Below are 15,219 nucleotides of genomic sequence, written 5' to 3'. Positions count from 1 at the left end.
AAATGGATCATTGAAACCCTAAATAGTACTACAACCTAAAAGCAGACTACACTAATCATTAGTACATTGCCAAACTCTTTACAATTTTTCCCTATAGGGCCATTAATTACAGAGACATTGATCAACACTAAAACGAAAAAAACAGAAAGTTGATCTATTGGCCTAACTAAACAGAGCAAAAATCACACACACCTCAACATTTTTGAACAACTGACGCAAAGGGCTCGCATAATACTATCAGAAGCACGAAACGAATGAAGCCCTAAACATCTTGATAATCGTACGTGGTCCACAAAAATGAGGGCCAAAACTTGCCGAAATCAGAAGTAACGCCTTCTGGTTGTCGATGCTCACACACCATGGTATTCTTCGTCGTAATGATCGTCGACGATCTTGGCCATCATCAATCAGCCGTCCCACTCACTCCTCTGTCCCAATTGCTACTTTAAACGACGACGTTGGAGAGAACAGGTGCAGTGAGTTGGAAAACGAGGTAGCGACTGTACATATATAAATTTTCTTTTTCATTTTCTAGAAAAGTATTATGTAACAAGCCAGTTTAGCCCACGCCATGTTCTCACATTAACAAGCTAATTAATGTCAACATATACGGTATATTTTCATATATTCTTATTTGGTGTTGCAGATACAGACTGATTTCTCTATTAAATTGATTAAATGAAATAATTAAAAGCAAGTTTCAAATAATAATAATTAAAAGAAAATATATTATGCAATTAATATCCGTCTCTGTGGGCGCTGCTACCAGTTTTTGCCTGGCAGTCGGCGATATATAAGTACGGCAAAGTGCACAGCGCCGTCCGGCACAAGAGCTAGCGATGGCATCCTCCTCTGTTGTGGTCGCGGCTGCTCTGATCCTCTGCATCCTCGTCGCCCATGCCCATGGCTGCTACGCCAAGCACCACACGGCTCCTTCTGCGACCAACTCCAGCTGGCTTGATGCCAAGGCGACATGGTACGGCGCGCCCCATGGTGCCGGGCCTGATGACAATGGCGGCGCGTGCGGGTTCAAGAACGTCAACTTACCACCCTTCTCCTCTATGACCTCCTGCGGCAACCAGCCGCTCTTCAAGGACGGCAAGGGCTGCGGCTCCTGCTATCAGGTACGATATGGCCCACCCTACGCTATCATTAGTTTACTACACACTTGCAAGCAATTATGTTATTCCCTCCAATCCACATTAATTATCGCTGATTTGTTACAATTTTATACTAAATAATTAAAATTTAATATAGATTGGAGGGAGTACCACTATAATCTATTTATTTTTACAAACCAATACGTTACCAGCACATTGTTTTTTCGCCATTATTATTCGCGTGCATGCATTCAGAAATATTCGTATAGGATATGGATGTGTTTATGTGCAGCCTGTAACGTCGTGCACTACAAGTGCAGATAAGGTGCTTAAAGTCAGACCACCCTGCGTGCTCCGGTGTGCCGAAGACGGTGATCATCACAGACATGAACTACTACCCGGTCTCCCGCTACCACTTCGACCTCAGTGGCACCGCCTTTGGAGCCATGGCTAAGGACGGCCGCAATGACGAGCTCCGCCACGCCGGCATGATCAACATGCAGTTCAAGAGGTACCACACCCACCTACCTATACTGCCAGTCAGCATCATAACCATCGTCTTACCTTATTGAGATCGAGAGCTAGACGATATTGTGTGTTTATGAGACGACACACTCTGACACACCTAAGGGACATGACTGCGCAGGGTGCCGTGCTAGTATCCGGGGCTGACAGTGACGTTCCACGTGGAGGAGGGGTCGAACCCGTTCTACATGGCAATCCTGGTGGAGTACGAAAATGGCGATGGCGATGTGAATCAGCTGGACATCATGGAGTCGCGACTGAATGGCGGCAAGATGGCTCCAACAGGGCAGTGGGTGCCCATGAAGGAGTCATGGGGGTCCATCTGGAGGATGGATGCCCACCACCCCATGCAGGGGCCATTCTCCTTGCGCATCACCAACGAGTCCGGCAAGACACTCGTCGCCGGCCAGGTCATCCCCGTCGATTGGAAGCCCAACAAAACCTACAGTTCTCTCGTCCAGTTTCATTAATTGATCGATCGACCAGATATTTTCTATATATGAAAGTAATGAAAAGGGGAGCACCCTGATTTGCCGAAGAAATAATAAATATGGTATATGCGTGCGTGCCTATGTAGCAAGCTGAGACGTCCCCTGTGATGTCTGGTTGCATGTGTGTCCATCCATCGTGCAATTCATGTGCTTACATGTCTATCTATATCAGTTAATGTTATTATACAATTGCTTGTTTAGGGTAATGTTATACATTTACAGTTGTGCATTAAACACATAAATTTGATATGCGCCCGCATGATCCCTTAGCTTTATTATTAGCTTTTTTACGGGAAAGCTTTATTCGGACGGTATAGCACATTACTGGCATCTGCAGCTTTGCCGAGTGCCTAAAGAACTCCGAAAAGGTCCGAAACAACTCAGCAATGTGTTTGCCGAGTTCCGCTTCCGCATCAGCTTGTCCCTGTTCTCCTCAATTCCCACAAGATCCTCTTCCCTCGCAAGATTCAGAGAATGGTCACCAGATTCAGAGCGACCACTGTTCAAGCCCTCTCCCTCAATGCCTCTCATTTCGTAGCAGACCTTTCTCCTATCCGCACCCTGAAGCCTGACTTTGGTATCTTGAAGCTTGAGTGTCAAACGGCGCCATGCCTTGATGTGCTTGATCCTCTTCTTCATCTTCGCAGCAAATCCCCCATGCCTGTCTTCCAGCTTGTAGGTGAACTCGTCGACGACATCCTCGATCTCGAAGGCGAAGCCCCTGATCTTATTGATGAAGATGCCAGTAGGCCTGCATGCTCTCCAGCTCCTCCTTGGCCTCACGGATCTCGCTGAAGAGACCTTTGAGGGCAGATGCTTCCTTCCATAGCAGTGACGTAGCAAAGGTTGCTGCCTCTTTTGCTACGGCAAAACCGAGCTTGGCAATCAGCAACGCTACAACGCCATCCGCCATGGTGAATCTGAGCTCTCGTTTGAGAAGTCAACGTTGTGTGTCTGTATGTGTGTGTTCTGGGTTGCCCTGTTCTTCTGAGTGTTTAGGTTGTGTGATGAGAAAATCTCAGAGATCTCGGCAAAGTTAGCCTGGTCTCACAGAGATCTAATCAACGCGCTAAACCAAGTTGACATTTCCATGAAAAAACACAAGCTGAAATTTTATGAGAACGGCGTTTCGGTGCCCGGGTGCATCTGCACCCGGTCAAAAAAAAATCAGAAAAATTCAAAAAATTCCAAAAACAATTTGGGTGGTAGACAATTTGCGTAAGGTATGCTCCAATTTTCAAAACATTTGGACTTCTGTGCAGCTCTCAGCAAAAAAGACAAATCAGACCAGAACAACATATGAACAGTACACATTTTTACAGACCTCCGATTTGTCTTTTTTGCTGAGAGCTGCACAAAAGTCCAAATGTTTTGAAAATTGGAGCGTACCTCACGCATCAAATTGTCCACCACCCAAATTTTTTTTTGGAATTTTTTGAATTTTTCTAGTATTTATTTTGATTTTTTTCGTGAGCGCAAGTGCAGATGAGCTCGGGCTCAGATTCGAATTTTCGAAATTTTATATGGTACTCTCATGAAAAAGAATCAAGTGTTGCAAGTGGACATTGATACCTAGATATTTTTTCCAGACAGAACCCACTAACTGACAACTTGTCTGTGCTATTTCTAGCCACATGCACCCCATCTTCTCTCCCCACCACTCGGCCACCACCACTACCACCACAGTCCCTATCCTCTCATTTTTTATTTGTTTCGAGATGGTCTGGATTTATTCATTAATAACTACAAAAATAACGTTATATCAAAGAACCTAAAGCACACATGAAAACTGAAAAATCACTGTCAAAACTAAAAGTTCAACAAATTATGTCAAAAAATCTTGCCTCTAGCTTCATGTTTTGCATTTCAATTTTTGATTTTTTATTGAAAGCTTCAGAGAAGAAACTGAACATGACCAATCATGTGCAAGCTAGACTACAACCTCGTATCTAACATATAAAGCCTCAAGAAGTGCTAGGCACAACCGATGCATCGAGCGCACGGTACCACGCGAGGGAAAAAAACCACCGCACCGCGCCGTGCGTGGGGGCGCAGCGCACCAGGCGAGTGGAAAAAACATCGCACCGCGTGAGGTAGAGAAAACGGCATCGAACCCTAGCCCCAGCCCCACGCCCCTCGCTCCTTCCTCCCTCACCCGCCGCCGCTCCCTCCCACCTCCTCCTCCTCCTCCTTCTCTTCCGCCGCCGCCCTGCTGCTACTCCTCCACCGGCCCGCCTCTTCCTCCTCCCCGCCTTCCCATCGCTCGCGTGCAGGCCATCGTGGCCACGCGCTTCGCGGGCGAACCCGACCGGCCCGTCGCTGTTGGCTCGAGCTGCTGGGAAGAGGGAGGAGTCCGGAGACAGGGTTAAGGCGCAGGCCGTGCCTGGTGAGGCGGCGCCGCCGGCCATGGGATGCTGGACCTCGGGGAGCCCCATCCCAGGCCCGCGCCCAAATTCTTTGGCAGGGGAGGATAGATCGACGATGGCGCATCACATAAAGGAATGGGAGATCGAGGAGAAGGGAGACGAGGGTGGGTGGTGGCTTGCAGCATGGGGCGGGCACGTCCAACGAGGGTGGTGTTCTGTGGATCTGGTGCCCCCTCTCTTTGGCGAACTCCTCCTCAAGTGTTTCAGGTGAAATGCGGTGAGGAGCAGTGCACACGCAGCCAATGGATGGGATGGTGCTGCTACTGGGAAGGTATCATCTTTTGTGTTGTCTCTCCATCTCTCAACTTCCTTGCCTCTCCACCCTTGCTTAGCCTCATTGGGTGTGCCATTCGTTTCAGTGTAGGACATCCATTGGTTGGAGTGGGGGCTCTGTTCTACAAGCTGACCGCTCCGTCAGGAACAAGCAACCATCTGCGGCCTTGCAAGGGTCGACACCGCCATTGCCGCCTCATCTGTCCTTTCCAGATGCCATGGTCTCCTCTCCTCTACAGAGACCTCCTCATCTGCTGCCGATGGCTGTGAGTTCACGGCTGCTCCGGAGCCCCAACGAGCCAAGGTCATCTCTGAACCGCATTTGTTTAAGGGAAAGATAGATACAAGAAGAAATTAGTCTGTACGTGCCCTTATTTATTTTGATTTTTACCACTCCTTGATCAACTCATGCTCACATATCAACTATTCCCCGGACTCCCTGTTTCTAGATTGCTAGACATGTTAGTTGGTTTTGTTCTTTCTTATCCTAGGACGGCATTTTTGTTTAAGGGGAATTAATTCTTTTTTTTAATAGTACATCTTCCCCTTTTACCAATAATCTGATTTTTATATATCAATTTATGGGTTTCTCCCAGTTGTGTGCAAATCCGACAAAGAAGAGAAAAGGAAGAATATTGAGGAAGAGTTTTGGTGAAGAAGAACAAGGTGAACTCTCTCTCTCTCTCTCTTCCCCCTCTCTCTCATGTACAACCATGGTTGTTTGCTATGCTTGTTTCTTTTTATGGTGCATCTATGATCTTCCTAGCTTGTTTTCATTTCTAAATTACCACACACGCGAGCACCACCACAGTCTAACCAGGTTTGGTTCAGAAGAATTCTTTGTTCCCTGTCTTGTCGATTGTTTTCTAAAGAAAGAAAAACAGGTTTTCCTCAACAAGAAAAATAAATAAATGAATGATACTACTGAAAGTACTGACTAGCTAGCTTCTATTCTTGTCCTAAAATTTGGTTATGTGATCAACATAACATGCATGGAAAAACAATGTCACTCCTCCATTATCTAAAACCACATGTACGTGTGCATGCAGAGTAGCAATGGATTGTACAGAAAATAGCATACTAAATGTTCTTGATGAGCTGATCATGGACCTCGGCAAATTTGACAATGCTATCGACACTCTTTGCGATGCTGTATAATATCTTACGCACTCATATTCATTAGATATATGCGCTTGTATATGTTATACCCTTTTTTAGACGAAGTATATGATACTGCTTACCAAACATAGCTGTTCTGTTACACTTTTGTCAGGGAATAGAAATGAAAAATTATAATTTAATTACTCTGGCATCTACAGTGGAAGGATCGGTTTTTATGGCATGCACTACAAAGGAGAGAAGTGGACCATGTGAACGTAGTACAACATTGTTGTTGGTTCGCGCAGTCGAGGTCTGCTCAGGAAGACACAGTTCGACCGAACAGCTGTTGTGTTTTCCCAGTTGTTTGCAAATCCGACGAAAAGGAGCAAAGAAAGAATATTGAGGAATATTTAGGTAAAGAAGAACAAGGTGAACCCTATGTCTCTCTTCCCCCTCTCTCTCTTGAACACCCATGGTTATTTGCAGTGCTTGTTTGGAATTCTTATGGTGCATCTATGATCTTCCTAGCTTGTTTTCTTTTTCGGGTTAAACTCCAATCAAGCATTGTGACATATTAGTCATAATTTTATTATTTCCCCCTCGACTACTTTCTTTTGCCAAGATGAATTAATGTGTAGGTTTTCCACCACAAGTTCGTTCCAATGCCTTATTTTGTATTTAGTTCAGTTCAACTCTGGAGAATAGCAGTTTGATTTTTACCCCTTGACAAGTTACATTGGTACTGTATATAGGTTTGTGTATGATCTTAGTTCCTACAAATTGGAAGGCGAAGATAGATTAGTTTACCATATTTTACCATCTTCAGTCACAACCATATTTTCCGTCATGAAAACACTCTTAACTCTGAATTTGCAACTGTTCAGTGCATTTATGTTGCTTCCTGCAAGGTCAATGATATGGTGCCAGTTGGAATTCATATTCAAGCTAATACAGTGACTAAATTTGGCGAGGTTGGCACCTTACTGCTACTCTGTTGATTCCTCTTTCTTATAATTATGTCGATATGTCGTTTCTTGAGAAAATATGCTTTTGTACCTAATCATGATATTATGCTGGAGGGTGACTGATTTTGACAACTGAGTGTGTCTTAGTCGCAGTAGGGTAAGGGCATCCATAATTTTGACCGTGGTACCGTAGTTTCCAACTAAACTGTCATTTGCCGATTCTATAGCAGTGATTTCATATGCCTTACTAAATATGCTCTTGTTTTCTGAAGCAGCGAGTGCCTGATCATGATCTGCGGGAGGGTAACGGTTATTATAATAATTGAGTGTACCCAATGGAGGCTGCATTACATAATTAATCGGAGGGTAAGGGCGTCCATAGTTTTCATTGAACTACTGCAGTTTCCAACTGAATTTTCATTTGCAGATTCCGAAGCGGAGTTCTAGGTTCTAACCATGTCGCTTCCATTTGTTGTATTCTGAGAATAAATCTTGTTCTATATCCCTGCATTGTTATCCACTGGACTCTAAAACAAAAATCAATGTTTGCACATCCAGACAAGGTAAACTTATGATGAGTGGACTCCACAATATAAATTGAGATTCTATGTCAGTGGAAGTGAGTCTATACTCACCGAGGAACAATTTGATCTGATAACTATGAAATGTTCTTTGTTGGTTTTGGTTCTATAAGATCAAGATCTATAATTATATTCACTTTACATGTTAACATGTTGTAAATAAATTGCTATCTAATTGTCAGCAATATGTGGGAGCTTTTCCTCACAGTAGGGGTGTGTTGTTGATGTTTTCTTGATCTACCAGTGAACTTGTATCATGTGGCTAATATGTATATACAACAAGACTTTATTTACGTTCGCCCTTTTTGTTCTGTGCGTGCTTGGTGAATTGCTTACCCGGTGTGTGGCAGAAAATAGGAAGTCGAGTTTGATTTCCGTTGTGGCATTGCAATAGATGACCAACCTTTATGTTATGTGCTTTAGCTTCTTTTCAAATTTTAGAGTGACAACCGTTTGACAAAGGGTGAAATTTTTGGTAGGGCCTAGGTGGAAAGTATTTGATTAGTCTTTTCAGATACTGAACTATATTTTTAGTTCTGTTTTGTGCTAATGAACTACTTTTTAATCACTTTCTTATGAACGTATAAAATAAATTACATTGTAATGTATCATGTTGTATTACATGAAAAGGTGTTGAAAAGGACGCAATCAATCAAATATATGTAGTATGATATAGGATCCTTGCTTTATTGTATCCATATGTTGTAAGGAGATTATCTTGTCCATTCATTATTCTTATTATTTGTCCTATTCACATTAACCGTGAGTAGACTTGGGCCATTGCATTTGATGTTGATCTTATTTGCATATTAGTCCAAGAACAACAATTGCTCTTTGTTGTGGCATTGCTGGAGAAATACAAGTGTATATACCCGTTTCCCACTGTCCAGTCGAGGAGATCCCTGAGGCATTTGATTCTTGTGGGATTCCCACACATCTTACAGGATCATCAACAAGTGGCTGGGCCTCTACATTACTCAGAAAAGCTTCCGACAGTCTCTCATTCAAAAGAAAACAAATAAGAAAGGATGCATTGATTATTTTGGGTTGATCCTATTTGAATTTCCAGTGAAATTCAAACTTGAGACCTTACTCGAGTATTTAGTTCCAATGGGATTAAATGAATTTCCCAAATGCCTCTTTGGGTATTAGTTGCATTTTTATTTGGATCCTTGTACATTCAAACAATTTCTGATTCAAAAGACAACAACAGGGAGAAGATAAAATGATTAAGCAACACCCAAATAGTGATCGCAGCAGATCTCTCTCTCATTCTCTTTCCAGTTTGGTTGACCATTCTTTCTGTTCTTAGGTCTTTGATCTGCTTTCTTCTTCAACACAAAGCAAACCACGATCTCCTACACATTCTTGCTTGCTCCCTGGGGCAACCTTCTCTGTTTTAGATCCACTCTTTTCGTTCTGGTTTTAACTATGCTTATGATTACCTGTCTTGCCGAAATTCACTTGCCATACGCATGTCTTCTGGTGTGTGCCGACGGAAATTATATTTGCGCAATCAGATTAGAGTAGATAATTTCCTAACCTTGATTCCTTATCGAGTGCTTACTAAAATATATGTACAGTTATTTCATTCCATGCTTACAATCCACAAAGTTAATTCTTGTGATTTACTTATGCTATCAAAATCTGTTTGCTTTCCTATACCCGTAGGTACCATTGTATACCTGAATCCATGTGATTTCATGTCTCTATGGTTATATTGATTATCTTACCTTTGCTAGCCATGTGTGCCCTCACCTTTGTTCATCAATTCGTGCTTAGGTATGGATTGGTGATGTCGATGCCCATAGAGCCATTACCTCATGCATGATGTGTGTTTTGTGTGTGCCAGTTTGCCGGTTAGTGAGTGATAATATTCTGATGAATGTTTCATCAGTGTAGCAAGTGATCAGCAATAGACAGCTCTTACTTTTGGATTGAAGTGCAGATCTTGCTAATGAGTTAACTATTGACTCATTAATGCATTCTTATGCCCCAATGCTTCATTAAGTATTCTTATTTCTGCAACATAAAATTATTTCTTCTTCTATTGTTTTCCTCTATTTTTATAGTTATTAAGAGAACACCACATGTCACATGAATTCTAGACTACTTGTCTACAGTTAACTGGTTAGAATCAGTTTCTTGAGTTTGCTTGCTTAGCATGTAATATTTCACACTCACTAATTGTATTATTTCACGGTTGGCAATTGTTAGAACCAGGTCTTGAGTTTGCTTGCTTAATCGTGTCCCTGTGTAATTGCTCACCAAGCTCGCCAACGTGAGTTTGTTCCACATAATGGAGTTTCTATGAATTTTTGTAGTCCAGAAATTCTTGGAAATTCTCTTGTTGTTGTTATAATGTGGGTGTGTTCGGCTTCCTTCTTCATTAAAGGTGAGTCCTTTCTTTCAGGTTGGCCAACATGATGTTGTTTCTGCTGCAAAATAATTCGTTATGCAATTATGGTTAGGTTGTCCATTTTCCTTCATAACCGCATTTAATGGGTAGCTGTTATGCTCACTTTCCTCAAAGCAAGGTTGTGTAGCCATGCTATTTTGTGCTTTAAGAAGTAAGCCGACACCAAATCAGGGGGTGTTTGTTTCTAGGGACTTTTTTGTGTAGGGACTAGAAAAAGTCCCTCTTAGAGACTTTTTTACCAAACGGGAGGGACTTTTTAGGGACTAAACTAGGCATTTGGGACTAAATGAAGAAGACTCTCAAGGAGAATCTTTTTGGGACTTTTTGGGACTTTTCCAACAATGCCCCTCCATGCATCCATTGGCCCGCCACCCCATGGTGTTGTTTGATTGTTATTTTTCTATATACTAGGGGCAACATGGTCATTTAATAACCTCTAGGAAGGGACTAGGAACTTTTTAGTCTCTGGAAACAAACAGGGAGGGACTTTTTAGGGACTAGGGACTTTTTAGTTGGGACTAGAAAAAGTCCTAGGACTTATGAACCAAACAGGGCCTCAGTAATCATGTGCTTCTGCTTTGTTGGCCCAAAGTCACTATTTTTTTTTGTGTTATCTTTACTCTTTAGCCATTCCAAAACATTTATCTGATTTTGCAGTATTGCAGACCATAGAATTACAAGTTGACCGTATTTTTGAATGTGTGAAACTCACATAGATGTCGTGTGAATTTGACAAGAGTCGTAAAACCAATGGATAATAAGAGACTGTTTGATGGTGAAAGAATTTATCCTCGTGGTGACTACCTCAAGTGTGCCAGAGTAATAATTTGCCACAATTTATTTTAAGAAGACTATATTATAGTTCTGCAATATTACATGCTTATTATATGAAGAGGACCCATTTGGCAACACTTAAATCATTTTACGGCGCCTTTGTTTCTGATCTACAAAACAACAACTTCTACCGAGGCTTGTTATTTCTAATTCATTCTTTTTCCCTGCTTGCTTATTGTAACACAAGCCACCATGACTCTAATATCAATCATACACACCTGTTCGATATACTCCCTATGCCGTGCAACAAGCCAAAAGTAATCCATTGGAATTTATAGATGCTTACAATGTAAAAAAGGAAAAAAAATTCAGATGCCCCTGTTTTCTCCATCGAGATTAGCCTTCATAAAAATCACATTCTTATTTTCCTTCGCAAAACATTTTGTCGCCCTTCTGTCTACCATAGACAACCAATCATATAGCTCCTTGACTATGCTATACACTTTTTATGCCAACAGGAAAAATGTGTACTACTAAATCTCTTTGCAACGCCTGCGTAGAAATAATTTTTTTTCATTAACAAACATAATAATGTGGTTCTGCCCCGCAAAAAAAATAATAATAATGTGGTTCTGCCCCGCAAAAATAATAATAATAATGTGGTTCTGGCTTTTGTAGCCGCAAAAAAACGCTCTCCATCGACTAAACAAGTTTCTCTAAAATAGACCAGCCTGCTTAATACAGTGGCTTTCAAAAAATTTCAGGGCCCATCACCAGCCCATAGAAATCTTCGCCTGGCCCTTTTTAGAAGGAGACTGCAGCTCCCATTAAACTTAGCCGCTCCAGATTCCTTATCCAGATCCACCGCCGGACCACCTCCCCCATTCGCATCGACAACGACCGACCTGGCATCGACCGGCTGCTGGAGCCATGGCCAAGAAGCCGCTCCGAAGTAGCGCCGCTGTCCGTCGTCACGGCGTGCTACCGACGTATTCGCTCGCGGCACGCCTGGCTCAAGGACTCACCAACGGACAAGCCACCTCTTCCCTTCTGCATACGCGTTCCAACCGCCAGATTTACAAGGTAGGATCAAACAACTGCATTAGATTCGTACAGACTAGCCAAGATTTCTCTTACAGAATCGATAAAGAGGCAAATCAATTTATCTAATACTTATATAGTTATTTTTATGAGAGATAAACCTAACACTTACAATATCATTTCAAAATTTCCGAATAGATCCTGTACATCTTCCATCAAGCACTATTTTTAGATGCTATGCTGGAAGGCACTGTAGCTCCAAAAATCTGTATGTTACGCCCAGCCTATAGGAGATGTTGTTATAGAGACTGTGACTGAGTTTTCTCGGTAGAGGGCAGATCTCTCTCGCCTCATTTTCAAGGTCTGGTAGATGAAGATCTCATGGCTCTTGGCCATGTGAGTGCTCTTCATTGACTTGAAGATTGGCCAGTTCTCAAAGACGATCTTGAGCGAAACAATAAACTGTATGGGAATAATCAGGATGGGATAGTGCTTGTGAGCATCATACTAAGAACGAGAGACATGGCAAAAATTATGGTGATTTCATATGTTAATACACCGGATAAAGTAGCAAGATGAGTCTGAAAAACAAATCTCTTGACAGTGCTCGAAATCAGATTTTTGAGGGCTAGGATTATTTATTAAATATAATGACCGCCTTTTACTACTAATGGCCTGTTAAGTCTGTGTGCATCACTGTTAATCATCACAACTAATACCACGGTCTAATATGTCAGCTTAATTAATCTATTACTTCTTTCCAGATGGCTGCTGTTAAACAAGAGGAGGTAGACACAGCCAAGGATACCAGCGGTGGCCAAATTACCCATGGTAATTCTGAAAAACGTATTTATAATTGTTTATAAATTGCAAAAAATGTTTCTTCTTCGCTGATGCATGCTCATGCAAGTTGATCAAGTATGTAATAAAACAAACTTCTTTCAGGGTCCAATAGATCTTGTGTTTGCTATTCATTAATGCAGTAATTTATTTGTTGTTACATGTGCAAGCACTGCTGACTACTTCCAGCATACCATGTACGATGGATACCATTTTCTGCCTTTCACTAATACACACATGCTAATTACCCCCTCTGTTTGTTTATGTTATCCTCTATCTGCTGTTGCAACCTTTTACAATGATCTCCTTACCTATTCAACACAGACGAACCACTATGTCGGAAGCACAATAAGCGATATGAGTATATTCATCGCCCACGCAAAGCAAGCTCAATCCAAAAGTTCAAAGGCAAGAAAATCCATCTAAAGCCTGGAATGTCCATTCTCCGTGCTAAGAACTACATTACTCTTCCCATTCCATCAGCTCTCGCAACAACTACTGAAAAGTATAATTTTGTGCAATTTAACATAGGTGAGCCTTGCAAGCACTACTTAGATGAGTTTAGTCGCCATGTTGTGTGGGGCAAACACAGTTAGGCTCTACAACCATAATGTTCGTGCACTGCGAAAGATCATCCGCATCACCACCACGCCTAATAACTACTATGTGTGCCACATGACATAAACATTTGCAACACAAGGCAAAAGAATGCTAATCCTTCACAATTATTCTGTTATGTTTCATATAATAGCATGGTATAAAATGATATAGTGAGTAACCTTTACTATTGTTTTCAGTACTTTAATGTCCACTTTTCTACGGGTTCCCTTTTGATGCTGACCACGGTGAACTTCCAATCACAACTGGAGACGGAACAACCACTGTCACAACCCGCTTTATCAAGGGAGTTGACAAAAGGGCCACCATCACTAAAGGCTGGAGCGACTTCTTCCGTCGGACCCACATGAACGAAGGGCAAGCATATGCTTTCGGCTTCAAATGCACTTCCAAGGGATTGCACTTGATTGTCTATTCAATATAAGCAAGCTGCAGGAGCCCCTTTCTATATAACATAGTATTAGTATAAATGCCTACAAAGACATCTATGTTTGTCCTCCTTTTCGATCTTATGTAATCCCCTAAGACAGTGCTGTGCATTTAGCTATCGATTATCCGCTACTTAGACTGCTCTATTGCATGCTTTTGAAACAACCATGATAAAGGAAATATATGCTCCTTCAAGTTCATATCCAAAGGCCTCTACATGATTATTTATCCAATCTAAAAAGATCACAAGGGTCCTTTCCTGCATGACTTGGTGTATCATTTCCAATCTTATGTACTTACTGCATATAGTATATGAGCTATAATTTTTGAAAAACAATATGTTAATGCATACTCTTACCCCAATTGGCTTACATTCGGCCTTTGCGCCATGGGCGCAACGGGTCATCTAGTGTTTTGAAAAGCTGAATGATCCATCCACCCCAACAGGCGAGAATCTATCTATATTGAGGTGAAACAAATTTTGTAACTGCTAGGTGCAAAGAAACAATTAGACTTGAACCAACCTTTGAGATGGCTGGATGCCCTGCTCGTTCAGCTCTGGATAGAGCAGCTCAATCCTGACAAAGAGGAGGGCTGTATTTTTGGTCAGTGTATGTCCATGTGGAGAATTTAGAATGGATTGCTCTAGATGTGCTCGAGATAGAGATCAGTACGGCTTGGATTAACTGGTAGCTTGTGAACTGGTGCCGAACCGCATCGCTACTTTTTTTTTACCTAATCGAGATCTTTCCTTGAGAAACGAAAAAAAGACGATAATGTGCCATGGATTAACTAACAATGTGTTAGTGGCAAATGCAGTGTACTTGCCTTGAGATCTGCTAAGCTAGATCTAGTTTACTACTCCATCCTGGGGGCAGGAACAAACCAAGATTACATCTACCAAGAACCATATGTCGGCAAGAACTAATCTTCTAAAATCCATGAAGTTTTTCAAATTCAATAAAAAAAATCAAAATTGATCATTTTTTCAAAATCATGAATCCTTTTTTCAAAATCGATGTACATTTTTCAATTCGTGAACATTTTAAAACAGTTATTCATGAATATTTTCAAAATTGATGACCATTTTATAATTTCGTGTTTTTTTTAAAAAAATCGTTGAACCTTTTCAATTTGTGAACTTTTTTAGAACCGATAAACAACTTTTTTCAAAATCCATAAACTTTTCTAAAGTTGATGTACTTTTTGAAGTTTGTGATCTTTTTTTTATAAACCCATGAATTTTTTTGAGTTCATGGTTTTTGAATTTTGCTAATTTTTTTCAGAACTTTTGTAAAGTCAACTGTTGACTAGTACCCGACGATATTAATTAAGCGGCCATTTGAGAGCAGTCATTTAACGTATTAATTATTTTTATTTTATGAGCTTAGCATGAATGCATGCCAAGCATGTATTCGAGCTAATCTGGGGGCTAATGTCGGGGGAGTTACCTGCGGCTAGACCCGGCTCATGAGGTTAATTCATTTCTGGGGTTAAGTCATCTCCGGAGTTAAGTTTGCCCTGCTAAATGAGTGGGCCAAATGAGCAGGCTACAGCCTTGACCCGGCCTGCAACGAGACCCGACCTGCTACAGGACCTGGGCTTAGACCAAATTTCACCAAGGAAAGGAGTCCAT

At 41.6% G+C, this 15,219-nt stretch overlaps 1 protein-coding gene and 1 pseudogene across 19 annotated transcripts; both read left to right on the top strand.

The window, feature by feature from the left end:
- The first annotated feature begins 839 nt into the window (after positions 1 to 839).
- On the top strand, positions 840 to 2,316 carry LOC119280439 (annotated as a pseudogene).
- Positions 2,317 to 4,175: 1,859 nt separating this feature from the next.
- Positions 4,176 to 13,785, top strand: LOC119274285. 19 transcript variants are annotated; one of them, XR_005135098.1, is made up of 9 exons: positions 4,180 to 4,813; positions 4,902 to 5,119; positions 5,412 to 5,481; positions 6,135 to 6,345; positions 6,801 to 6,887; positions 7,157 to 7,247; positions 7,309 to 9,857; positions 12,461 to 12,527; positions 13,334 to 13,785. XR_005135098.1 is itself a non-coding variant. In XM_037554958.1 (4 exons), the coding sequence occupies exons 1-4, from the start codon at positions 11,586 to 11,588 to the stop codon at positions 13,339 to 13,341; spliced, it is 312 nt and encodes a 103-aa protein (XP_037410855.1). In that variant the 5' UTR covers positions 10,338 to 11,585; the 3' UTR covers positions 13,342 to 13,785. The 19 variants fall into 19 exon arrangements, 1 of the variants encoding a protein (XP_037410855.1); XR_005135099.1 differs by having other exon boundaries at positions 7,154 to 7,247; XR_005135108.1 differs by having other exon boundaries at positions 4,176 to 4,813; positions 4,902 to 5,176; positions 6,089 to 6,345; positions 7,157 to 9,857.
- The last annotated feature ends 1,434 nt before the right edge of the window (positions 13,786 to 15,219 follow it).

The sequence above is a fragment of the Triticum dicoccoides genome, chromosome 3B (genome assembly GCF_002162155.2).
Source record: "Triticum dicoccoides isolate Atlit2015 ecotype Zavitan chromosome 3B, WEW_v2.0, whole genome shotgun sequence".
In the NCBI taxonomy this organism is placed as follows: Eukaryota; Viridiplantae; Streptophyta; class Magnoliopsida; order Poales; family Poaceae; genus Triticum; species Triticum dicoccoides.
The sequence above is the reverse complement of the archived record's forward strand: the minus strand, read 5'-3'. Positions and strand labels throughout refer to the sequence as shown.